This window comes from Rutilus rutilus, assembly GCF_951802725.1.
Source record: "Rutilus rutilus genome assembly, chromosome: 13".
Lineage (NCBI taxonomy): Eukaryota > Metazoa > Chordata > Actinopteri > Cypriniformes > Leuciscidae > Rutilus > Rutilus rutilus.
In genome coordinates, this window is record NC_140218.1 from 17,888,821 (window position 1) to 17,904,902 (window position 16,082).

Sequence of the window (16,082 nt, forward strand, 5' to 3'; positions counted from 1 at the left end):
AGGAAATGAGAGGAAAGAAAAGTGAGTGGGCGGTTAAAAAAAAAGAATAAATGAAGTACTGCGCAGTGTGTGTGGTGTGTGGTAGCGGGACAGGCCAGGAAGCACAACCCCTGGAGGCAAGAGCTCAACCCTGAGCGCGACTGGTACTGGGTTTGAGTGACAGCGCAGGTCCAAACCTGTTCTGGCTCAGACTCCAGCCAGAGTCGCCTGCCACCGAGGAGCGAGGGCCGCCCATCCGGCGAGGTGAGTCAGAACCTGTTAACATGACTGGTGTCCCCAGCCTGACACCCTGGCACTCGCGCCCAGAGCCTCCCTCCAGCCCTGCCACTACTCCCCTTCCGCTCATCCACATCAAATCCTTTCAGACACAGATTTCAATTATTCACCCCATCCAAATAATGCCTTGTGACATGAATTATCCAGAGCTGTAATAATCCACTTAACTGGGAAAGAGCAGCTCATCAAAAAGAGAAAAGCAGAGGAAAAAAAGGGGGACTTGTCAAGCAGTTAGAAAGCCAAGAAGCCTTAATAATCGGCATTTTTCCCCGCTGTTAAGGACAGTGCTTTGAGCATGGCTAGATATCATTCATAGCAGAAAATCACATCACACAAAACCGAACAATACACAGCCTAATTGTCCAATGATAGTAAATGTTCCATAGATAATCCAAGAACTTCCTAGTTTAAGAACAATAAAAGAAAGGGAGCAGTTCCGCTGCTGAGAAGCGCACTATGGGGATTGGTGAGGATTACTCACATTCACAAAACTACCTACTAGTAAGTCATCTACGAATTAATGCTCAAATGTTTTGGGGAAGGTTACTTTTTAAAGTAAAGCATTACAATATTGTGTTACTCCCCCAAAAAGTAACTAATTGTGATACTTAGTTACTTTTAATGAAATGAATGCGTTAAGTTACTTTGATGTTACTTTTTCTCACCTGTGCTGGGCTTTCTCGTTCGTATTTAAATACATTTTTGCCATATGTAAAGGCCCTTTGACATCAAAAGTGACGGCTGCTGTATTGCAGAAGAATAGGATACAGGAGAAGTTCAACACACTTACTTCAGCAATAAAAACAAAACAGAATGAAACACAAATTTGATGTTTATCTAAAATCATTTTTGCTTATTAGTATGGTTGAATTGGATCACTGAAGGTCAGCAGCAACTAACTCACGATTTCTCTCAACATGGGGACGAGTCGGTCAATAAATGGGAAAACAAAATACACTTATTTGAAAAAGTAAATCAGATATTTTGTTTTTAAAGTAGGCCTACTGCGTTACTTTAACAGTTACTCAAAGTAATCTGAAGTAAACCTCCAACAATGACATCTTTGACTTGCTGAGAATGACATTTTAGCAAAGAAAAATCATGATCATACACTCCCTTTCAAACATTTGGGGTCGGTAAGTTTCTTTTAAGAAATTTTTATTATTATGATCAATGTTAAAAACAGCTGTGCTGCTGTGATACATTTTATATAATTCTTTGATAAATAGAAAGTTAAAAAAGAAGTTTGAAATGAAGTAGAAATCCTCAAATAAATGTATTTTTCTGTCACTTTTGATCAATTTAAGGTGTCCTTGCTGAATGAAAGCATTTTCAAACTCCAATAAGACTAATTAAAGAGGTAAAATCTCTGTAAAATTCAGCCTCAACTGGGTTAATGCTTCTATAACACAAAATAAATTTGATAGACACCAACGACCAAGAAATATCGGCCTTGAATGTGGCTTGTCCAATCATATTCAGAGCAGGAACTATACATTCTTATAATGAACCAATTAAACAGCAGGCAAGACAAAACAAAAAAAAGCAGTACAAAATATAATTTTCGCTAACATTTCTGTTTTTGGTCCTCTTGCATTTTAGGCATATGGTAATAATAATAATAATGTAATGTAAAACAATTCTATAAAAAAACATTTTCTACAAAACTCTATGTAGAGAATAATGAGTGCAGGTAAGCAGGACTTCTGAAACTCACCAGCGCTTCTCTTGGAGCCGTGTCTTCTCTGGCTGGAGCAGCATTCTGAAAGAAACAAGCCTTGTGTTACAGCGCCATCTAGTGGGAGAATTTATGACTACATGTGATTCTAGTACAGCACAGGACACCTCTAACAGGAGGAAAACAACATTCTGTGCAGCCATCTTTCATACTGTCAACATGATGAAAGGCCTTTAAATGGTAACACTATAATCATGAAAAATCCCTCACCAAAAATGTACAGTAATGTTCAAAAGTTTGGGGTCAGTAAGATTTTGCGTATTTAAAAAGAAGAAAATATTACATTTATTCAGCATTAAATTGATAAAAAGTGACAGTAACATATATAGTGTTACAAAAGACGTCTACTTCAAATAAATGCTGATCTTTTGAAATTTCTATTCATCAAAAAATATCCTGACATTTTTTTATCTATCATGATTTCCATAAAAAAAAATATGACCACTGACAATGTTCAATTGGCCAATTTACTCATGGAGCCGCATTAAGATCTCCATGTCTCTGGGATTGTACAATATGGGGCCTTTAAAATGAAGATACCAAAATAAAAGTTTGATAAGAACCAGAATCTAAAAGGATATTAAGATATCTTTAATACTTACTGAGTTACAGCTAACTTGAGGCTTTTTTCCATCTTTGAACTGTCTCCGTTGGCATATAATGCAACAAAGATTGCTAAAGTCAACAGATTTAACTAATAGACCTACCAATTTCTGTGTAAAAATAAAATAATGCTGCCATCTCTCTAAAGTCATTTTTAGCCCACCGTAATTTCAGCTCCAAATCTCAGGTAAAAATTGTCATTTTGACCCCCTCTACAAAATAGCGGATTACTCAGTAAATATGCATCCATAACATCTAATATGTGGCTTTCTTCTTCATTTATGTGTTTCTTTCACCATACAAAAAATTATCAAAATCAACATTTTTAGTCGGAGACCTCTGGTTGAGTTGACACGGAAGGATCCAGCTTTGCCAGCACAGGAATAAATTACATTTTAAAAATATTTTAATCAAATAAATGCAGCCTTGGTTAGCAAAAGAGACTTTTTTCTAAAGAATTTTTAAAAAAAGGGTGAGGAAAAGGGCAGAAATTATAGGATTCAGATAGGATCTACCAATCATAAATCTGAGAAGAATAATGATATTGTCCTTAAGATGTCCCTTCATTAAAACTCGATGCCTCTCTCTGTTAGCCTGCAAGAAGTGACTGCAAGCCTGCAAGAACTCAAGTTTCACTAAACCCTAAATATTGCCATTCAGTTCTTGACAGACTATAGAGTCTACTGCATTACTGATTGCCATTATACACCATTACCACTCCTGCCTTTATCAACATCTGCAATTGAGCCAGGCCTGGTACTTTCTTTGTAGCAATCACAGTTTTATTTCTGATCAGTGGATGATACCATTGGTTAAATCCACTTTAGAGCACTAAGCAAGCCTGCAAAGTTCAAATTAGGATATTTAATTTAATAATTAATTAGCCATTCAGTTGACTCTTTTAAGCAAAACGTATTAGTCTCCCTAAAGCAATTTTGGGTTAAGTATACTGTATTAGGCTCAAGGACATAATAGTAACAGTTTTAACAGTTCAAAATTTTGCAGTCAGTAAGATTATTAATGTTTCTGAGAGAATATTAATTTGTACCACTATGAAATATTATTACAATTTAAAAGAAAGTGCTGTACATACAATAAATTAGAATTGTAAAAATTTACAAAGGAATAAAATACAACTACATAACATTTTTTAGACTAACAACATTTGTTCAAGGAAATAGGATCTAAGCATAGATTTAAAAACAAAAAGAGACGGTGCGGTTCGGATGGCTACAGGGAGCTTGTTCCAGAGTGTTGGACCAGAAATAGAAAAAGCTTGATCAACACACGGTGTTTCAATCTATTCAATATTCAATATCAATTCATTCTAATATGCTGATTTGCAGCTTAAGAGACATTTCTTATTATGTTTAGTTTATAATTGTTGTGCTGCTTAATGTGGAAAGTGTGGAAGTGTTTGTTTGTTTTCAGGATTTTTTAAAGAATATAAAAATGATTAATTTATTGACATTTTTCGATTAATTTAAAGTGGTAGGCAGAGTTTTTCATAAACACTTTTCCGGTCACATTTCGGTCCGAACGCAATGATAGGATGCCATACCTGCCTGTTAACATACACTCTGTTTACAGGGATAGTTCACCCAAAAATGAAAATTCTGTCATCATTTACTCACCCTCAAGTTGTTTCAAACCTGTAAGAATGAACCATCTGTAACCAAACAGTTGATGGAACCCATTGACTTCCATAGTATTTTTTTTTCCTACTATGGAAGTCAATGGGGTCCATCAACTGTTTGGTTACAGACATTTTTCAAAATATCTTCTTTTGTGTTCAGCAGAAAAAAGAAATTCTTACAGGTTTGAAACAACTTGAGGGTGAGTAAATGATGACAGAATTTTCATTTTTGGGTGAACTAGGCTATCCCTTTAAGCAGACTGGTAGACAGACAGACACAAACAGCAGCCACCTTTTCCTCCTGAACCAAAACAATGAGCTTATGCTGCGTTCACGTCATGTTGTAATTGCAAGATGGCACCCCTGACATTTTACTCAGAGCTGTTCACATCCTCAGACTCTATGGCAATTTCTGTCAACACTATCAATGCGATCTGCAGCAGTCAGGTGGTACAAAGACTTTAGATATACAAAGATGGTGCACTCATATTAATGGGAGAAATGGGAGAAAGTGCAACATGGAATATGGCAGATTAAGTCCCGCCTTCTAAATATAAGAGCCAATCGCTGATTGATAAAGTTGTCGCATCACTGCCGTTAGAAGCTCCGGTTGCTACAGAAACACTCAGTGTTCTGAACATGCACATGCGCATTGGCGGATCTAGTATGAAAATTACGCTTTTTAAATGCTATTTGAGCATAATAAACAACATTTATGGGGCAGTCCATGTCAGATTTTGTTGGTGATTTGAAATATGTTATTCAATTGTGTTCTGCAAGATGTTTTTGAGATTTCAGGATTCCCCCATTCAGGTAGACAGGACTTGGTCTTGGATGCCCGAAATAGCTGCCCGGAGGCGTTGCAAATACGGCCACCGAGCGAACAGACTTTCCTTGAAAGGGACTTTGGTATAAGTCGGAGCTCTCTAAGTTTTTTGCATTCATTATTATTGTAATGTTTTGTGCTTTGAGACATTTGCCGAGGAGGAGTGGCTTTGGAGACGCTCTGAAGGGAGGGTGGGATCTTATGCTTTCAAAGCTAGCTTGCTATTGCTAGCACTGCACACCCTAGCTTTAATGCACCCTTTTTAAATAAAATGCATTCTTTCAAACAAACAAAAAAAAATCTTACTTACCACAAAAGTGTACATCAATATATTTTACCTGCATAAATATTTTACCTGCATAAATATTTAACCTAGGGTAGGCTTACTAGGCTACTCTGTCTGCTATGTATGTAGACTGAGAACTGCAGACCCTCCAAAACCTGATTGTACTAAAGGCATTTCAATACTCCCAAAAACAGACAAATATTAGCACATACACTTAACTTCTTCTTCAGGCTGGTTCACACTGTCCCAACAAACGGCAACACTTCAAATATTCTAAAGCTGGCAATAGATTTAGTATGTTAAGAATCATAACTGTAATTTTCACACTTCACCAACACAGACCAAGAGGGTTAACACAATGACTGGGCAAAACTCACTCAGCAACCGTCATTAACTAGTATTCAGAATACAGACTAGGCGACGGCGTCCTGTATTACTCACAATAAATGAATTCAAAATAAGCATCTTAAACAGTCATAAAATTCACCTATATTTATATGCAATTATTTATTATGACAAACTTAGGCAATGTTACACCATAGTATTTAATAGAGAAAAATGCATAAGAATAATCAACCATGAAGATTCATATCCTATTCTTAAATCTGAGACATTAAATGCATTACAACAGCATTTAGTTTAAGGGATAGGCCTACTTCCCCCAAAAATGAAGAGTCTGCCATCATTTTAAAAAAATCATGGAAATATGCAATAGAAATGAATGCCTGGTGGATGTCATTCTGCCTAACATCTCGTTTTGTGTCCTAGTGAAGTAATTCATACAGGAATGGAACAACATGAAGGTTTGTAAATAATGACTGTTCATTTTTGGGTGAGGTATGCCTTTGTTGCTGATTTATATAGCACATTATAAAGGTTATAATTAATGCTTTACATATTTTACATAATTTAAAGGGATATATAAGACTCAAGTTTTAAATCATTTTAGAACATAAAGATGAGTAAAGAAAAAAAAATACAAGTAATACAATTGTATTAATGGGTTAAAGTAATAAGACATGCTATTAGAATTAAAGAATAATATACAATATATATTTAAAAAAATAAACTCTGACTTTATTATAAATTATATATGTTTATACATTATTTAATGTTTTTTCAAATATTGACTGTCCTCCAATTATATTGTATCACCCCTGAATCTAAGATACCATCTCTCTCATTTACCTTACTTTTACATTCAGGTCTGGCACATCAAGGTGGGTAAATGATGACAGACTGTTCATTTTTGGGTAAACAATCAATTTAATTTGTTGCTGAAACATTGCATTAATAAAGCTTTTACTTTAGCAGTAAACACAGAAAAAAACTTTTCTGAGACTAAGACAGATGAGCACAAGGAGGGATCCCGCATGTCAATTCGTCCCCTGCACTTTTTTTCAGGTTTTCATGTGACAATGTAAATAAATCTAGATTCAAATTCAAAGAGATAATATATTCTATGTGAGACCGGATGTTTTTCCTTATCCAAAACCAGGCAATGTAAGCATTATGAAGTGTTAACACTCTCATGTAATGCAAGTTTCATTCATACTAGAAGCCAGAGCGCGCTCTCTTGCAGAAATTCCAGAACGGACTCATAGAAGTAATAACTTAAGACATTCCAGGAACAAGGGCATCAAGCTATCGCTGTAGCTGAATAAAAAGCAGAAACATTTTGACTGATGAAACGTGAAGACAATAAACACACGATTACGACAATATGGTTTGTGTTTTTTAGCCATCTCTGGGAATTTTAATAACAATAATGCGGTGCTAACTACCATAGCCTTTATGACAGTATAGAAAGTATGTTCTGCCTTATTCTGTGTAATAAAATATGTATATTTTTTATATATTGTATAAAATCCATGATGACTTAATGCACACTAGTTTGCAGTACAGTAAACCAAGCATTAAATTGGCATTAGGAAACCATAGGGAAATATTTTAGAATACAAATGATAAGTTATTGTTCAGCAGTGTATTTGATTTCTTAGCCAATTAAAAGCAAGAAATAAAAGCTGTCAATTACTGGTTTTTAAAATATGGTATGGAGAAATGATGGTTACGCCCCTGATGTGACCTGTGTCATGTTTTCAGGGTCAATGACCCCTGACTGAACATAACAAATAATAGGTGATAACTGTCCCCAAGGTGCTTAATTTTTAATAGATCCAGACACAAAGATCTGCCGTGAAATCTCCCGAATGCACTATTCTCTGTGGCCTGCACCTGTCACACACATCTGTCTAACTGCATGGGATGACAGTGAGCAGGACGCTAGCAAACCAGCTAAAACTTTTTCCTAAACAACATGGGACAGCCAGATTATGAGTATATCAATAATTAAAACATGACACATTGTGCGTTTACTATGCAGGTCCACGGCCGAAGAAGCAAAATACAAGTTGCTAACTGGAGAAATTTTATCAACTACCTGATTTTGCTGGTCGGGTTGGTCCGAGGATGCCATCTTCTTAGAGCTACTAGCCAAGAAGCTAACGAAGCTAACGGTTCAACTGTGCTCCATTGCTTTAGTCTGAAGCAATGCCATTCTTCTCTCAATGGCTCTGGTCTGAACTAGTGATAAGAAGTTCGAGTCTCACTGGTCAGTTCTTTTGAACAGTTCGTTTCAAACAACCAGTTCAAAGTGATGATTATTATACTAAGAGTTCAGTCCGGGTTTGGAAATCGGTTCAATTGACTCATTAAAAAGATTCTAATCAAAAGAACGATTCGTTCACATTACACATTTCAAAACACGGAAGCAGAAATATGTCAAGCAGGTGGTGAGAATATTAAGTGTAACGTGATTTATGAGTATTCCGACTCAAAAATAACACCCAAGAACAAAGTGTGAGGCACTGAAGATACTACATTATGCACTCTGAACTTTGAATATCATCATGACAGAATTAAAAGCATGTAAAGTGTGTAACATTAGCCGACAGAAGTGTTATGGGCTGGCTGTGGCCTCTCTGGATCAACTCAAATTAAAAGGTGGGTTTGAAAAACAGGTGAGTTTGCTTCACCCTGAATTCAGGTGGAAGTTTATATGCCTTCTTTTAAGTACGCCGTTAGAAACTTAGCATACATGCAGAAATAAACAGGATTATAAAAACTTTTAATTTAGGCAAATTGATTTATATAGCACGTTTTTGCATAATTTAAAAGTGTTTACATAGGCATCATTTAAAGAGAAATGTAAGAGAAAAGAAAAGTTTAATGGGTTAAAGTATTAATAAGAAAAATAATAATGATCTAACTGATAATTTATTTAAATATAAATACTTTAAAAAAATCGAAGGTTTTCGGAATCGATTCAGAATTGTTGAAGAGAGAATCTTTGTGCACAGGAGGATAGATTTTTTTTTTCTCCCATCCCTAAAAATATTATTCATTATAAATATAGCACAACTGAAACAAAAACAGGTGCTATGACATACTATCTTGTTAATAGGTCAGCCAAAAATGTCATTAAAATTAATGTTACATTACATACATTCTTTAATGTTTTTCCCATTATTGATTTCTCTCCAAGTATTTTGCATCACCTCTTTAACATATTTAGGGGCATTTGTTACAGCATGTTTTTTTTTATTTTTTTTTATCCAATAAGCCTAATATGTACATCATTTCCTAACATAGCTCATTGTCTGTTAATTTCTATGATTTTTTTTTTTATTGGATTGTAATATTTCTACTGTTTTATTAAGTTTCCCTTGACTTCCCTTGTTTTTAATCAAGTTAACCCGAAGTTTAAAATGTTTATATATATATATATATATAAATTGTCATTTGACACATTCTCTTCATCTCACAGGGTGTGAGGCTCTAGGGTTTAGTCCCAGTGCATCAGTCTCAGTGGTGCTAGAAGAAGATGGGACCATCGTAGAAGATGAAGCTTACTTTCTGTGTCTGCCAGCAAATACAAAATTCATTCTGTTGCATGCTGATGAAATATGGATGCATACTCATCAAAGTGAGATATAGTCTATTCCAGGATATTTTTATTACTATTTGTTCAGCACATCATTACTAATCTAAACTGATTATGATTTGTCTTGTTGATGGAGGCACAGCACAGCCTTGCAGAGAGTCTGCTAATATGGAGATAGATGGACAGGACGATGTTGATGGGTTTGAATCTTGGCGCAGTTTGGCAGAGCAGCTCAGACAGGACTTGGCCAGTAGTATTATCCTTATGTCCGAGGCAAATTTACAGGTCTGCTTGATTTTGCCTTTTTACTTTGCCACATAAAGACCTCTATCCTTTACATGTATGGTTATATTGTGTAAATAGCTAATGTTTTACTGAATAATTGTTTTAGAGAATAATTGTATAAAAATGTGTCACAGAGTTTGATTGAGGTGCCATGCTCAGATCTGGCTGCGGCGTTGAACTTCTCACAGCAGAAAACCCAGGTCCTACAGGACACGCTGCAGAGAATGCTGGACCGCAGGGAAGAAGAGAGACAGTCCAAAGAGTTACTGAGGCTCTATTTGAAAGCCATGGAGCGAGAAGGCACCTTGGACCCACAAGAAGAAAGTAGGAATATGTTTAAAGATGCCATATATTATGATCATCAGATTTTGTTTTTGAGGTCTACTAAATGTTCAAAAATATTATTTTTCACATATTTTACATTAGCCACTTTGACACTGTCGAGCCAAACCGTTCTCATCGTGTTCCGTTCCATTCCGTGTTGATCCGGCCCAGCCGGTACAGATGTGGTTTAATTTTGCTCTGTGGGGCTGATAACGGCCGCTCTTTGGATTGTAATTAATATAAATGTGTCATTTATATTACCAGTCTTTGCCTTGGTAATGCAAAAGTTTACAGACGGTATAAGATGTAAATAGCGACCACGTTATGGAGGATGATTGGATATGTCTTTTAATTTTATTATTAACTTGTGGTAACTTCACTCAAATAGCACGCTTGGACAGCTACAGAGAAACTGGCTGCCAGGCAACAGACAAGTGACCGATCCTGAGTGACAACGTCACTACACGCATTTTACCAGCACGGTTCAACATGGTTAGCCAACCGCGCTGAAAATTCCGGGATAGAACGGCTTGTAATAGTGACGCGCTGAACAAAGCTCAATGGGGAAATATAACAGGAACTGTTCCTTACCGTTCGGCTATTGTTGCAGCACCTCTCTTCCCAGTCTGTCAGTAACGCTCTGTTTAGTTCCTGTCTCTATGAAGCCTGATTGGTCGACTGCTTCAATGGACGCATGTTTCAGAAATGTCACACTCCTTACCATAAATCAAGTTTCAACACACTACTGACGCAACTCTACCAGGCCTCACCCCCTTTTTTATGTATGCCTTGGGCGGAAATTATTTAAATGAGGAATATTGTGACGTGTACGTTCTTGGAAGAAAACTCAAGACTACAATGGAGGCGTTTCAGGAAGTTCAGAAACAATGCGCACAGATATAGAGAATAACTCCCTATGGAGTAGACATTGTGCTTTGTAACTTTGCAGACATGTTTCATGCTCAAACAGCAACATTACACACTAAACAAAGTTAGAAAATGTAAAATAAAAAATTAAAATAGGTCCTCTTTAAAGCAAATATTATAGATACCAGCAATATATGAAAGATCCCCAAGTTAACTGTGACATCATGTTATTTACTGTGTTGCTTTGACTCTGCTGCCACTAGATGGTGTCGCAGAGCTATTTCTAAATATTGTACCAGTTCATACAAGTTCATTTCATCATTACTTGGTGGAATGAAAAAAAGTAGCAGCTTGGATGATCAACAGCTTATCTGTTTTTGTGACAGCCCTAATCTTTCCAGCGCTTTCGGGATGTTAACCACTGTCATTGCTGCAGGCGCTAAACTAGATGAGACAGATGGGGTGCAGGTGGAGGCCGCAGCAGGGTTCAACTCCACAACGCTAATGGTTCTGAGGGACAAAAAATACCCAGAGACCAGACTGTCCAATGAGGAGCTACAGGTATGATATCCAACCACAACAGTGTTGTAAGATCTCCCACAATTTCATAAAGTCTGCATGAAACAGAAGTTGCGATTAGTCTTTTCTTCTCTATTGTGACATATCTGAGTGAAACGGGAATTGATTGGATGGCTGTGGTTTGCTATTTGCTACTGTGATGTCATGTGAGTGACAGGTTGTCCCACCTCACGACAGTAAACACATCATCAGAGAAGAGATGTTTCTGCAAGAGGGGAAGTTATTTTGATTAAATTATTAGGGTACATTAATAAAAATAATGATGTGCACAGACAAATCATTTAGAATAAATACTCCAACATTCCATAAAAAATAAGAATTGTCAGTTTTGATTTCATGGTGATTTTAAGCAAAAAAAGTAAACATTTATCATTTTTTATACACTAGAGAGTGAAAGGCATGAACACTGTTCACAACCCATTCTGCTTCTGTAATCTGAGTGTAACAGGATATTCAACTAAATTGAAATTGAAGGCAGGACTTGATTTTTCTCCATTGGGAATTGATTGAATTGTGAAAAGTAGGCATTACATACCTTAGGGTCAATTTATTGACATAAAAAAATAAATAAAAATAATTGTACTTTCAGTCATATATCAATAGGGGGCACTCACTCTTTTCAGTGGTATGAATGAACGTAAGACACAGGAGTATATCTGCAAACAGTTTAATAAAAAAAAGTGTTTTTGAAAAAGAGAAATACCTATTAATTATATTAATTCATTCATATTAATAAAAATAATTATGCTTTTGTGTGTTTGGTAAATTAAGATTACTAATTTAGTATTATGATCTCATATATGGATGTATTTGTTTATGCAGATGGTGGTGAGGCAGGGAGTGGAGGTCATGATGGAGGTGTTGGGTTGGGACAGTGAAAGGACATCAGCGCTGGTCCAGGCATGTGAAAGTGAGCTCAGTAAACGCCTAAAGCGAGTTCAAGCCCTGCAATCCATCAGTGCTCAAAACCAGTCCACTTCACAACCACAAGCTGAGAGAGAGACCCGAGCTAAACGCAGCAAAAAACACACGCACTGACAATATACAACACATTTATTCTAGTCTATATTCTTGGACTTCTTCATTACATTTCATGTAAAAGAAATAAGCCATTTTTTTAGATACTGATTATTTTGATAATAGTATATTGTATGGAAATGGCAAAGCTTTTTTTTTTTTTTTTTTACACAACATATGGATTAGGAACTATTGCTTTCTTTAGTCAGTAATCCACATAAGTGATTTTTTTAAAGCTATGTTTATTATACATTAGCTTTAATTTAAGCCACCATCAGTCGTTCAGAAGGTTGTTTGGTGATAAAAATCTTATACTGTGATTTACAATTAGTGAAAAAAACTAAAACAAAGCAAGTACACAATTTATTGAAAATCTAATGTTAATAATTATTTCAAAAGGGAGTTAAATTCATTATTGATTGTTCCAAATACAACATGTCCAATCTTAATTTCATCACCTGTAATACATGCAGGCAGACATGGCATTTTAATACCTAATAGAAACATTTAATGCTGCTTTATGATATTGCTCAGTGAAGGAATATATTACAGTGGTATTGCAAGGTTCACTAAATGTGTCAAATTGAAAATGTTAGCAATTAAGCCCATGGGGTGCATATTTTGTTGTGGTACTGTTCACAACACTACTTGAAACGTCAAATGATGTCAGATATTATTATTAGACTTATATTATTATTATTTTGACATTTAATTTTGGGCATGAATATAAATTGTATTATCGAGTTCCATAATGATTAAAAAAATATTTCAGCTTGTCAGAGAGCATTGAGAATGGTAATGCATGTAGATAAAATTTTCATTTGATAAACTAATGAAGAGACCTGCTAGTCTGTTCCTATTCACCAACAGTGTCTTGTTAAAAGCATCTTTTTCCGTGCGGATGTAGTCCTACCTTGCGTTGTAATGAGCATATGTAAGCTTTGATTGGTGTTGGGTGGGGTTGTGAAGCCATTTGGACAGTCTTGTGTTGTTTTGTGGCTGTGATGTTATACTTTTGATTTGAATTTCTGAATTCTGGCCATTGTTAGACTATATGCTTGTGATCAGAATATCAATTCAACAGAGATATAGAGATGTTACCGAGGAATTCATTAGACTGGTATGTATGCAGACACCGAGTCTACTGTTCTAGTCTTGAAACCCTTAACAGATTATTTCCTCAGTAATCAGAATAAAGACAAGACTGTTGCAAAGTCATGTCTTTATTCTGATCATTTTTACCTTATATATTTGACAAGCTTCCTATTTGTGTGGTAATTATAATGTAAGTCTTCATCTGTTGGTCTTTATAATGTGCATATGACGTATTAGAAAATAAGCAGCCAGATTAAATGCTCTTTTTAAGGAAGCTTGTTATCAGCTGCCTCTGATTGTTGGTATAATGTCAGTGTGCCGGATCAATGCGTGACACTGCGCCCACCCTGCCCTCACATCACTGAACGCTGACCACCTGAAGCAAGCAAATCAACTGTGAATTATGTACTATCTACCAGACAAGCGTGACCACAGCTTCAACTGGGCTCTGTTGTTGCATGATGGATTGGCTGTGTCATGCAGGGCACAACCACAGTGCATTGATCATTCACTGAATCCTGCTAGCATACTGAGATTAACAGGCTGAAGAATATGTTGAGTTTAGAAAAAGCAAGATATCAAATGAGACTACAGTACAGAATGAGTTGAAGTAAGAATATATATATATATATATATACATACACACACACACACACATATGTATGTATGTATATATATATACACACACACACACACACACACACACATATGCATATGTATGTATGTATTTAACCCTATAAAGTCTACTGTATCATATTTGATACATGAATTACTAAAGGAGTATTTCATGATTTTTATAAACATAACTTTATTATTCTTAAACAAGAATACATTTACATTTAATCATTTACCTGACACTTATCCAAAGAGATTTACAAATGAGGAGAATAATACAAGCAATCAAACCAACAATAGGGAAACAATACATAGGCCTATGTAAGTGCTGTGACTAGTCCCAGTTAGTCTAGCATAGTAGCCTATAGTAGCCAGGTTTTTATATATATATAATATTTTAAGATGATACATGCATATTTGAACATCTCACAATCATCGTTGTATTGTATTTCATTGCACGTTTTGCCCACAACAATTAAAATGATAGAGCTTTGACTTTATAAGTAGCCTAGCTTAGTCTAAGTAAAATTATAATTGATTTACATGGACACGCTATCAAAATTCCGTCTTAATTTTTGTCCATATAAATAATATCTGCAACAAATGGCATATTTCTACTCAGTTTGGACCTCTGAGTAAAACTGATAGGCCTACGTGCGTTGATCCTCCTCGAGTGTGAGGTCAGCTCTATTCATAAGCGTGACGCAGTTAATCATGCTACTATTCAGAACAACAGCACGTTGCCTTTCTTTATTGAATGCTCACATCTTAAACACAATATTGCAAGTTATTTTGAAACGAAAATAGTTCCATATTAGGTTCAATTAATCAATGCGACCCCGATCGTCCACAGTGTTTAATTTTATTCTGAACGAATCTTTGGAGTGAATCATTTAATGACTCTTAAAGACCGCCACTTGTTTTGTTACTGAATGAATTATGACTCGCTCATTCTCGCCACATATTGATATTTTCTTCTCAGCAAAATACATTATACAGTGAGGAAAATAAGTATTTGAACACCCTGCTATTTTGCAAGTTCTCCCACTTAGAAATCATGGAAGTTTCTGAAATTGTCATCGTAGGTGCATGTCCACTGTGAGAGACATAATCTAAAAAAAAAAAATCCAGAAATCACAATGTATGATTTTGTAACTAGTTATTTGTATGATACAGCTGCAAATAAGTATTTGAACACCTGAGAAAATCAATGTTAATATTTGGTACAGTAGCCTTTGTTTGCAATTACAGAGGTCAAACGTTTCCTGTAGTTTTTCACCAGGTTTGCACACACTGCAGGAGGGATTTTGGCCCACTCCTCCACACAGATCTTCTCTAGATCAGTCAGGTTTCTGGGCTGTCGCTGAGAAACACGGAGTTTGAGCTCCCTCCAAAGATTCTCTATTGGGTTTAGGTCTGGAGACTGGCTAGGCCACGCCAGAACCTTGATGTGCTTCTTACAGAGCCACTCCTTGGTTATCCTGGCTGTGTGCTTCGGGTCATTGTCATGTTGGAAGACCCAGCCTCGACCCATCTTCAATGCTCTAACTGAGGGAAGGAGGTTGTTCCCCAAAATCTCGCAATACATGGCCCCGGTCATCCTCTGCTGAATACAGTGCAGTCGCCCTGTCCCATGTGCAGAACCCCCCCCTGCGCTGATTTCTCACCTTTCTTAGGATCATTGAGACCCCACGAGGTGAGATCTTGCATGGAGCCCCAGTCCGAGGGAGATTGACAGTCATGTTTAGCTTCTTCCATTTTCTAATGATTGCTCCAACAGTGGACCTTTTTTCACCAAGCTGCTTGGCAATTTCCCCGTAGCCCTTTCCAGCCTTGTGGAGGTGTACAATTTTGTCTCTAGTGTCTTTGGACAGCTCTTTGGTCTTGGCCATGTTAGTAGTTGGATTCTTACTGATTGTATGGGGTGGACAGGTGTCTTTATGCAGCTAACGACCTCAAACAGGTGCGTCTAATTTAGGATAATAAATGGAG

At 36.3% G+C, this 16,082-nt stretch overlaps 2 protein-coding genes across 4 annotated transcripts in view; one reads left to right on the forward strand and one right to left on the reverse strand.

Moving 5' to 3' along the window:
• The window catches only part of pex14 (peroxisomal biogenesis factor 14), a 68,154-nt gene extending 60,175 nt beyond the window's left edge, over positions 1-7,979 (reverse strand). The window contains exons 1-2 of the mRNA XM_084428887.1: positions 7,806-7,979; positions 1,994-2,038 (exon numbers count right to left, since the gene is read on the reverse strand). Coding sequence (XP_084285013.1) covers positions 1,994-2,038; positions 7,806-7,841 — 81 coding nt within the window. The 5' untranslated portion in view covers positions 7,842-7,979. The remainder of the gene's footprint in view (positions 1-1,993; positions 2,039-7,805) is intronic.
• A 127-nt stretch (positions 7,980-8,106) lies between these two features.
• dffa (DNA fragmentation factor, alpha polypeptide) lies at positions 8,107-13,213 on the forward strand. Of its 3 annotated transcripts, none has more exons than XM_084428890.1 (6): positions 8,107-8,368; positions 9,192-9,350; positions 9,445-9,593; positions 9,728-9,917; positions 11,221-11,345; positions 12,186-13,213. In XM_084428890.1, exons 1-6 carry the CDS (start codon positions 8,275-8,277, stop codon positions 12,399-12,401), a joined length of 933 nt encoding a protein of 310 aa, XP_084285016.1. In that variant the 5' UTR covers positions 8,107-8,274; the 3' UTR covers positions 12,402-13,213. The 3 variants fall into 3 exon arrangements, with proteins under 3 accessions (XP_084285016.1, XP_084285014.1, XP_084285015.1); XM_084428888.1 differs by having other exon boundaries at positions 8,118-8,368; positions 9,436-9,593; XM_084428889.1 differs by having other exon boundaries at positions 8,118-8,368; positions 9,439-9,593.
• The last annotated feature ends 2,869 nt before the right edge of the window (positions 13,214-16,082 follow it).